Genomic DNA, 11,823 nt, shown 5'->3' with positions numbered 1-11,823 from the left:
TATATATATATATATATATATATATATATATATATATATATATATATATATATATATATATATATATATATATATATATATATATATATATACTTGAATCACTATAATTTTTACCAGAGATATCTTTTGGTGAGATGATGAAGCTTTTGTTTTATTAAGCAGAAACTCTTTTATATATTCTTCCATACTCTCTTATATTTTCTCTTTTATATTTTCTTATCCTTTCATATTCTCCTTCATCTATGTTGAGATGTCAAAAAAAAGATAAATAACTCCTATAATTGGAGACAATCCTAATTTGTGAACAAGACTTGGGATACACTCAAAATGTTGTTATGGTTATAATTAGTTGATATCGTAAGTTGGTAATTTAGTAGGTAGGTATTGCATTCATGGGGTGAAAATTAAGCTCTGTTTACGTGTTCAAGGCGTTGTATAATATTAATATGTACGTTTAAAACATTCACTAAGGCTAAACACTTTAATTTTTATTTACATTTTCATACTGCATGCTGCATTGCATCAAAATTTTCTGCTTATAGCATTATGGCAAAAACTTTTATTTAAAAACGAAAATTAGTGTATTTTTTTCCCATATACATATTGTCTAATTAATTTTGGGAGTGTTTTTTACTGTATTACTTTTTCCGTTTTCAAAGTGATATGTTTTAATATGTCGTAATAATAATCTACATGAAGTCAATCTTAAAATATAGCGATAAATAAAGTTGAAAATCGTTTCGCCATGAATTTATTGAAAATAAATATCAATCATATGTCAGTCTAGCGTAATAATTTAATATTTTTAGATTTATGTAATATTTTACGAAGTATCTTGGGGGAAACCAGTTAATTTACGGGGCTTTCGACTTGTCATTGGCTCGCTTAAGTGATCACTTTATACGCTTACACAAGTTGTCCATTATTGAATGTATTTCTTTCCTGGATTTTCGGTCTTCTTTTTCTTTTATATGGTGTATTTGAAAAACTGATTATGTTCAATAATTGTAATTCCAATGATGGGCAGAATTGTGAACACTACGTAATTACTTAAACCAGACAACGACAGACCTCCATGTTCCTTTCATATGAAGGAATCATTCGTTTCTGTTTCAGTCATGTATATCTTGGTATATAATATATCATCATATTTTAAGGAATTGTATAATAAAATATATACAAAAGATCGGGCGTGAACTGACATGTGACCTCTTCGGTGGTCTTCGGTGAAATAAATTCTGTTTTTGTGAATATCCTCTTAACACGACAGCTTTTTGTCCTAGCATTTTTTTCAAATATCAACTTAAATTATTTGTATATTTTTCATATCTTTCCCGATTCCACCATTTCTTTGAGGATGAACTTCTGTATTTTTCCAGACGCGGTTTTTGGAAAGTCCTCAACAATCTTTAGGATTTTTGGTATTTTAAAGTGAGAAATATTCCCTTTGCAAAAGTTCTCCAACTCTTTACTTTCAATTTTCTTGTCGCTTCGTAACTTAACGCATGCGCATATTTCCTCACCAAGCCGATCATCTTTCACCCCGAACACCTGAAAATTTATAAGCATAAATATATTATAAATACACAAGGAATTCTAGGTATTATCGTATGATATTATCTAGGTATTACTAGGTATGTCCAATTTTTGAAAGGGAGAGACTTAAATTGGAAACAGAATGTACAAAAGAGGGAATTCAGTTGGCAAAAATTGATAAGGCAATGGGACATAAGGATCTATCAGATTTGGTGGTGTCTTATTTGAAAAATGTGACAAGATGAATAAAACAAATAAATGAGCTGTGAGACGGATCTTGAATGATGGATATAAATTAAATATGTATGCCATAAATCTTTAGTGCATTATTATTTGCCTATTGGCAAGGAAATTCCCAAGGCAATTATCAAATATGAAAAAAAAAAAAAGTACATGTGCTTCTAAAATGTCTGGATGTGTGTTGAGAAAGTCTTCTATCTCTTTGGGAAACACGTTCTCTCCTCCTCTGATAATCATGTCTTTAAGCCTCCCGACCACCCTGCCGTAGCCATCTTCTTGGAGAATGAATTGATCTCTGAAAGAATGTATTGCATTTTAAGTTTTTTTTTTTAATCAGTCACTTTTCAATCCAATACATTTCTAAGACCGCGGCTAAGATATGAGCGGCGAGCGTCAAACCGCAAGCGGTAGAGTCGTACACCGGTAATCTCAAGTTTTTGTTTGCACTTAAGGCCCTATACACGTTAAATAGCAACTTAACTTTCTTTAAACCGAGGTAACTCTGACAAAATTGATTTTTTTCATAAAACGTCGTTTTCGTATTGAAAAAATAAGTTTTTCTTCGAAACAAATATATGGTTTTGAAAAGAAGAGTTATTGAAAGGTACGGAGAAGATTGGAACATTGTAAATGGGGTTGATAAACGCGAAAACACCGTAAAAATATGAAGTATCCGAATTTACAAATAATGAATAAATGAATAAAAAATTACCCTGTTTTCATCCATTTGTCTGGCCCAATCATTTCTTGTGTCTTTTCTCGATCTCCCCAATACCCCAACATGGTGCAGTATCCTCGAATACACAGCTCTCCCGGAACACCATAAGGTACCACTTTACCGTTAGAATCGACAACCTAATAAAAATCAACTAATTGCAATTATTACATTTTTATTTCGACTTTATTCACAAAAATTTTAAACGTCGGTATTTGAATAAACTATTACGTTTTTATTTTAAAGATAAAGACTTGTGTTTTAAACACATTCCATACTATTTTCATAGATCAATGTAGCCCATTATTAAAAATGGGAATCATGTTCTGAGTCCACGACATTAATGACGGGACCACAAACAATTCTGTTATATTGTGGCTTATCGGTTTACCTGAACCTCAGTATGTTCTTGTACGTGACCAACAGTTTGTGTAACTTGTTCTTCAGTTTCTTCAAACAATGACTGGAACGATACTGCAGAATTTTCCGTCATTCCAAATACCGACTGGAAAAGAAAATATAAGGTTATCTTTACGACCATAGTAAATCCTGAGTTTAATCTAAAGAAAACGTCGCATGTATACGTATATGTAGTAATATAAGAATTAGAGGATGGATTTTCTATATTTTTAATGATCCAATACATTAAATTGCTTAGGACCAAGCTTTCATTTATTTTTAACCGCAAGGTTATACAGGGTTATACAGTTTTTCTCTTAAGTGGGAAAGTTGATATCCGTCAAGTGGATGCCGCCGGTGTTGAAACATATTTGTGCCCATTTTATCAATCTGTTTGTTTACAATTGTCAAATACCATATGATTGACGTAAAACGCCATTTGCAAAAATTAAAACACCTTCCGTTAGGGTGATTAATTTTGCGCCACCTGTATTTGTCTATATTTCAATAAAATAATAAAAAGATACCTTTATTTTGGACACTCCAATGGAATTTTTTATTTGATTGAAAAGTTTTGGGGAGCACGGAGCTCCACCAGTTATAGCGAGTTCTGGAGAATTCATTGAAACTCCCATCTGTTGTTTTTTACTTAATAAATCCACATACATTGTCGGAGTTCCAGTTAATATTGTACACCTAAAAGTATATTAAATTATGCTGATAATGACAGATTTAAAGACATAAGGAATGAGGTGAAAGCAAGGGGTCAGGAGGAAAATGAAGACTTGGATGAAGTTTTATCTCCAACAGTGAATGAACACGGATTGAAGAAAAATGTGAAGAATGAATAATTTATGATAAAATTACACCTCAAAATACACACTGGAAATCATTTGACCAATCTAAGGAAGTATTTAATAATATAATGAAATTTTATTTATTTATTTAAACTTCATGTATGGAAATAATTACATTGGTAGGCTAATTGCTAAAAAACAATATCTTCCAACCAACCAGAAACAGGCTACTGATATTGGTTAAAACGTTTGATATCTTATATAGTTGTTTGCATTCAGAGGGTAGATAGTACTTGAGCATTAAAAAAACACAAATTACAAATTGATGACAACAAGGAAAGCAAAGGAAAATGGGAGTTTAGAGGAGGAGGTAGAGGTAATCATTACTTACTTCTGTTTTATGCTAGCCTTGACAGACTCCTCAGGACTGTAGCCCGTGGAAGGAAGAACAATGGTAGCTCCATGTTGTAAACTAGCCAATATCACTATTACCAGCCCAAAAGCATGAAACAATGGAACCTAATACAACAAATACTAGATTATTATCACGAGAATAAAATGAGTCATTCATAGAGACAACTTATAAAAATACTTGCGTCTAATTAATTAATTTGGACAAACCTGAGTACATATAGAATGATGCTTTTGCGAAAGCTCGTTTCTTTTTCCGACGAGATAACTGTTGTTTATATAATTAAAATGGGAGCACAGTGCAGCTTTTGGTTTCCCTAAAATAAATAATGCATTACACTTCGATATTTCAACATACATGAACAATTCGGAAGTATGGGTATTTACAGGGCCCGTCAAAGGCTGGTCAAGTCATCATTTTACACACGTGTAACATTCACCATTCTTCCCATGATTAACAACCTATGGTTGTAGTAGTATGTACTATATAAAAATTTGGAACTCCTACATATAGCGTGAATCTCATGACGCTTTACGTGCGAGTTCACTGGAACCATCTATGTATGGTTTGAGAAAGCTTTTATGTAGTGGAGCTTTTATATACTCTTCCAGGATAATATTTATATTTAATGACAAATGTGAAAATTTGTAAATGAATTGTTACAAATCAATGTTTTGTGTTTATCATTATTGTAAATATATTTATGTAACTGTTTTGTAAAATTTCCAAATAATATTTAAAAATAAAAATTAAATTAAAAAAAAAAAATATATATATATATATATATATATATATATATATATATATATATATATATATATATATATATATATATATATATATATATATATATATATATATATATATATATATATATATATATATATATATATATATATATATATATATATATAAATATATATATATATTACCCGTGGTTCCCGACGTAAACTGTATGTTGCATCCATCGTCAGGTTGAATGGAGTTTTGAAGGTGAGCTATTCCTTGAATAGATGATGAAGTAGCCATAGAAATCAATTCCGAATAAGTGAAAGTTCCCCTGCAAGATATTAAAAGAAACATCAAAACATCAAACAAAAAACTAAATTTAAAATAATAAATGGGCATATTGAAATCTTAAGGCCCAGTATTCGTTAAGTCGCATCTTAATTTTCTCTAAATCCAGGTAAAATTTTACGTAATTATTTTTTCTTAAAACACCATTTTTACATTGAAAAATTAGTTTTTCTTCGAAATAATTATATGGTTTTGAAAGGAAAAGAGTTATTGAAAGGCGAGGAGTCAAAAAATTATAAATTCTGTTTATACGAGTATATGTTTTCCAAAAAAAAATTATCCAATATTTATTATTTTAAAAAATCGGGCGTGAAGAGACATGATGTGACCTCTCCGGTGGTCTCCGGTGGAATGAATGCGGCTTAACGAATGCTGAGCCCTAATTGACAATTTGTTTGAATATATATATATATATATATATATGTATATATATATATATATATATATATATATATATATATATATATATATATATATATATATATATATATATATATATATATCAAACCACTCACGGGAGTTTCTGATCATCCAGAATGACCAGAGACTTGAAATCAGGAAGGTTCGGACTATGAAGTTCTTCGGGACTGCTCTTCCTCAGTTCCGGCATGATCCCCACCATCATGTCGTAATACTGCTGCTTCTTGAAGCTACTCGGCATCACCAAGCACCTTACACCAACCTTCTTCAGGCAATAGTCCAGTTCTCTTTGGGTATAGGCAGGATTGATGGCAACCTGGGAAATGCCGAATATAAGATTTACATCGCTTCAAGAATGGAAACATTTGTTTGTAAAAAATGGAAACATTTGTTTGTTAAATATATATATATATATATATATATATATATATATATATATATATATATATATATATATATATATATATATATATATATATATATATGTGCGTGTGGGTGTACATGTAAATACATTTACTCGTACACATTGATTTAAAAATCCGTAAACATAATTAACATTTTTTGCAGACACCCACCAAGCCTTATATGTCTTGTCTGCGGAGTTCTGAATGAAATGAGTGAGGAAAGAACGGTATAACAAATTTATGTGCGGGTTTATAAGCGAATGTAATTGAAAAAAGGAGCAGAGGAAGACCGAGAAAAACTTAATGGCGTGATCAGGTATGTCAAACATTTGAGAGTGGTCAGATTAATCAAATTATTTTTATTTTTATTTTTTTCTCTCCAGACGGTTTAAGGAAACTTCATCAAAATCGTTAGAGTTATCGTAGTTGTAAATTATGATCCAGTTACCAGAGCAACATAAATTTTAAATGTAAACATTATTTAGAATATTAAGTTCGGTACATTGAAAAATATATATAATAAATACCATGATGAGTCCAGCTCTAGCGGCAGCCATCATGGTGACAAGCCACCGTGCAGAGTTGGGACCACACAGTCCTAGACGGTCCCCAGGACGTAGTCCAATTTGCACCAGACCCGCTGCCAAACGATCTGCCTGTAAATGAACATTATAAACCAAATAAAAGTAGAACAGACAACAATTATTAAAATAATATTATAAAAAATATCAACATTATCAACACAAACCTTTTTTGAAAAATTCCCAGTACTAAGGATGGCATATATCCACAAAATACATCAATCTTACAACTTCTTAAAGAAAACTCACTCAAAACCAAAAACAAACATATCCCAAAGATATAAAAATAATTTTAAAATACCCGAATGCAACACAAAACAGTACCATCAAAATTACGTATAAGGAATAAAAAAAATGAACAGCCTCCCTTTAGAAATTAAAAATATAAAAGACAAAAAAAAAATAAAAAGATACGAACACTACAAACATATACAGACTATACATCTATACAATAGAAAACTAAACATGATAACTACATCCCTCGTACCACATAAATATATAAGTTTTCCTGTAATATACTATTTTTTTTAATGTAACACGATGGTAATTTTTAGATGATATTTTTTTGAGGAATAATCTGAAGCAGCTGTTTATTACACCTATTTTTTATACTTATTGTCTAATTTATATAATTTACAGTCGATTTTCTAATTTCAACAAGCAATTTGATCTGAAAGTGATTTCATCAAACATGCAGAAAAGACTATTATATGAATCCGATGTAAACACCAATATTTTTGAACGTTGGATTTTAAAATCAAAGAAAGGTATACAAATCAAAATCGTCTATTTTTCTAAACAACCTTCTAAAACTGGCTTTGTCTCTGAGATATTAACTTATTTTCCAAGGTACCTGTTCTAGGACTTGCGCGAAGGTAAGATTCTGCCCCATCTGGCAGTCCACGAGACACTGGCGCTGTGGCCAGCTGTCTGCAGCGCGTTGGAGAGTCTCCCCGATAGTCCGATAGATCAAGGGCTGCTGGCCCAGCTGGTGATGATAGCTCACTCCGGAGCTGCTGGCACCCGATGTCAAGCCTCGTCTTCCCCACACACATGCACTGTCAAAGGAAATTGCCACGTTACCTCATGACCGATTGACTTATGCCATGTGGAATGTTAACTTCGTGGTCCCGTGGTAAGTGTCGCGGACTCTTAAGCTAGAGTTTCTGGGTTAGAACTTACTCTACCACAATTGGAAACCTATTTCCATGTTTTTTTTTCATGTAACGCGGTGGAACGGCGTTCTGGCATCTTTTTTCACAGATTATATATATTTTTTAATTAAAAATAAATTTTAAAATGATAAAATAATATGGTATTTAATTATTTAAATTAAATACCATATTTTAAAATGATATTTGAATACATATTTTTTTAGTAAAAAGCTTGACATGAAGTGAGTTCCGTTGTTTATTTCTAATAATGATCCGCTTAGGCTTACAAAAATTTATATGAAACATTAAAATAATAGAATTTAGTATATGGTTTTTCAGTTACATAGTTATAAAAACGTTCATTTCAATAAACATCAAGTAATACATAAATTAGTTAGCATATAAGTGTTAAATGTTATAGTATTGAAAAAATACAAAAATTAAAGAGAGTCATGAGATTTTAAATGTGGATGGTCTTGCGAATTGTAAAAAGTATAACCATCAAGCTGCTTTCCCTTAAGAGTAAGCAGAGAGAATAGACAGCCAAACTACTCAACGTTATGTTTTTGCTTCGATTCCTCTATGTACATTAATACATCTCCTCATATATGAACGATGATTTTTTCGACTTCTGATTTGTTAAATTCCAATTATGTAGTGTACTTCATAATGCCATGTCTTTTTCGGCATTTATCAGCTTCCAGTTACATTCCTACATTCCAGTTACAGCTACATTCCTTTCATAAATCCCTTTCCCCGTTAATTGAATACGAAAATAGGTAAAACATTTTAAATCACAATTGGTCCCGGGGGAAGATTTATCATTTTTTCAGAATCTACCAAAGTGGACACTTTTAAACTTGTGGGATAATTTATTTATGTTTTATATCAATACGCAGTACTAAGTTTAATTTCTAAGTATAAAAAGTGTAAGTACAATATCATCAAGGTTCATTCTAATTCGTTGACAAATATGTAATTCCTTAGTTTTACTGACATTCACAGTAATATTATACATTTATGATAAAATTACCTATTGACGATAGCATTAACATAACATGCATTTAAATATGTTGTGCATATTAATTTATCACGTGTTTGTTAACTGTCCCAATTAGAGGAGTACAATTACAAAAGTGATTATAGTATTATTGTATTAAATCTATTTTAACTACGTTACAACCGACTTTCTTTACTTAAATAAATAATAATAGAATACGATCAACATTTAGGAAAAAAAACTTAATGTACAAATGGTCAAAACTGTATGATAAGATGCTAAAAAGATTGAAGAATTAACGAATCGGACAAAATTTAAATACAAAAAAGGTTTCAATTATTGTAAAAGTATTATATCATTTATTTTCAAAAATGTAATCGCTTATAATTATAAAAAAAAATTGTAGTTGCATATAATATGTATTTGGTTATGGGATATAAAAAAATATTCTTTAATGTAAATTATAAAACTTTAATATCAACGAACATAAGGAAATAATAAAATAAAAACAAAGTAATAAATCAAATGACAAATAATGACAAACATTTTTAAAAAATCGTTAAATATTTCGATCAATTTTTGGTTTAATATTTTCGTGCATTTATTGAACATTATTTTCAAAATCTAAAGACTGAAACAATCAATATTCACTTTTTCACATGAATATCTGTGGTTTTCAGGATAATTTTGAGCCAAACATTATTCTGTACATACTTACTCATGGTCCTTTTTTACGATTTGTCACCTTAACTCCTATTACGTATTCTATATATAATATAATTTTATTTTAAAATTTTATCCAAATCAATATTTAACATTCTTTACGACGACCGATTATATAAAAATTATCAATAGTAATTTGGTATCAATATATCATCATATCGATGAGTTTTCAGAAAACGAACATTTTATTTTGATTCGGCAAAAAAGTTTAACATGGTATTAAAAAAAACGTAAAGTTGTCGTGTTTAATTTACTATTGTAAAATTGATTGCTTATCTATTGTACTGAAAAAAAAATTCACAATAAAGAAAATGTTAAAAAAATGTTACAAAAAATAACTACCGACATTATCTATATCGATTGTACTTTAAAGATTTTTTTAAACAAATATACTGACCTTCTACGCCTTGATGAAAACAGCCCTCGAAGAATTTTTGATACTGAAGCCATCATCGATATGTTATTCCATAAAATTTAATACTTAATTTCAAAGTTTTCTTTAAATTAAACACGCACTTCTTTCGATCTTTAAACACGATTATTTATTAGATTTAGATCACGAACTTAATTTTATTTAATACTGGACCTTCATGAACAACATTGAAAAACAAAACAATATTATGTTGTTTCGATGTATTCCCAGAAGTCACATACTTAGGTTAATAGTGTTTATAAACACATATAATTAAGAAACACACATTCAGTTTGTTAAAAAAATCATTTCGGTTTTAGAGGCAAATTGTAAAATGTCTCTATTACATATGAATTTTATCTTGAATGATTACATATAAAATATTTTATTTTGCTTCAGTATGACTGTGCGCTACACAACTGATAACCAGCTGATAGCAGCATTGTTAGAGTACTGAAGTTTGTAATTATGAACGTACATTAATTTACTAACCAGTTGATATAAAAATTATAACAGAAGTATTACAAACCACATAAGCATAGACTAGAAACAATTAACCTTCCCGATTTTACAATTTCTGAAATCAAATTATTGAAAACAAACATATTTTGACAGATGATAACTTATCGCATATAAACATAATACTCGTACATATATCAGCATTACATAATGATAAGAATTTGTAAAATTGTACTTTATTCAATTGAAATATATTTTTAGTAATACATATAGAAATTATCGCAGCATAAAAAAAAACAAAATCTACTCTTAAAAAATCCTTATCATTTGTTTGTATATGTGCATATAGTTTCCGGTAAAGACTGGAAGGAGGAACACCATATTGGTGAGAATTTTTCTCAGATCAATCATGCATCAGACGACGTGGTGTCGATTTGATAGTTTTTAAATTTTGCGCTCCAGATTTTTTGTTTAATATTTGGGATACCAATGACGTTAGTAAAGAAACTGAAGGACAGCAGTATTGGATTCACATATATGGGAATGGGAATGGGGAAAGAATGGTAGATGAGAAAAAGAGAATAACAACAAAGACTAAAGCATTCGGGGTCGTTTACCAATATTTCAAATGCATTTATAAGTTAGACACTACTAATGTTCACAAATTCCAATATATTTTTTGTACTAACTATGAAGTTTGTCTCCGGAATTTAGTGTTTAGTACGTATAGCTATCGTGATGGGAATCTCTAGTTCAATTCCGAGCGGAGTATAATAATAAATATATAATAATTTGAATATTTATTTTAAATTACTGTCACACATGACACATCACCACATTTAAGATTACTGTGCACACGACTGATCACCTTGTCTTCATGGTAATAAGTATCAAGTTAATACTACATACATCCTATGCAATGCAAGTGCTGATAAGAGTTAGAAGAAGAAGATGAATCGGATAGTAACGTAAATTTATACATTTATTTTTAGGTAAAAATAAAATTATAACCATTTATTCTGAACACCTTGTAGATGTAGATATCTATATTTTTATCAATTAATGATAGTGTAATTATTATCAACAAACGATAAAAATGCTATAATCACATTTATTATTTAAGTACAATATTTATTTACTACTGCTCATTTTTATATTTCGTATGAAAAAATCTTTGTATTAGAGTTATATTATGGTAATTAAATTTACAATACATCAATTATCTTAGGACATAATAAAAAAAACATGGAAGAGTTTTCTCTTGATTTTTAGTAATCTCTAATCAAAAATCGACTTTAAACGAGTAAATCTGTGTATTATGCCAAAGATGTTTGCCTCTGCTACAGAGACCGCAATACTCATTTCGAGATTATTTTTTTTCGGAACTTTTCAGAGAATTACCTTAGAATTAATTTAGGTAGTGTTTACCCTCCATTTGAAAATTTTAAAGTTTAATCTTTAATGACGATTTTTTTGTAAAGAAAACACCTGTTT

The 11,823-nt window shown here is 29.7% G+C and overlaps 1 protein-coding gene across 1 annotated transcript; it reads right to left on the bottom strand.

Annotated features, from left to right (window-relative positions):
* Window positions 1-735: 735 nt before the first annotated feature.
* Window positions 736-10,325, bottom strand: LOC148303235 (medium-chain acyl-CoA ligase ACSF2, mitochondrial-like). The gene is made up of 12 exons (XM_088270324.1): window positions 9,856-10,325; window positions 7,435-7,639; window positions 6,528-6,656; window positions 5,692-5,912; window positions 5,032-5,159; window positions 4,309-4,415; window positions 4,079-4,206; window positions 3,418-3,586; window positions 2,883-2,996; window positions 2,489-2,631; window positions 1,930-2,071; window positions 736-1,551 (listed from the first exon to the last, which is right to left on the bottom strand). Exons 1-12 carry the CDS (start codon window positions 9,909-9,911, stop codon window positions 1,324-1,326), a joined length of 1,770 nt encoding a protein of 589 aa, XP_088126450.1. The 5' UTR covers window positions 9,912-10,325; the 3' UTR covers window positions 736-1,323.
* Window positions 10,326-11,823: the final 1,498 nt, after the last annotated feature.

The sequence above is a fragment of the Brachycentrus maculatus genome, unplaced genomic scaffold, assembly GCF_059751285.1.
Source record: "Brachycentrus maculatus isolate JH-2025_06_01 unplaced genomic scaffold, ASM5975128v1 h1tg000378l, whole genome shotgun sequence".
NCBI classification, from domain to species: domain Eukaryota; kingdom Metazoa; phylum Arthropoda; class Insecta; order Trichoptera; family Brachycentridae; genus Brachycentrus; species Brachycentrus maculatus.
The sequence above is the reverse complement of the archived record's forward strand: the minus strand, read 5'-3'. Positions and strand labels throughout refer to the sequence as shown.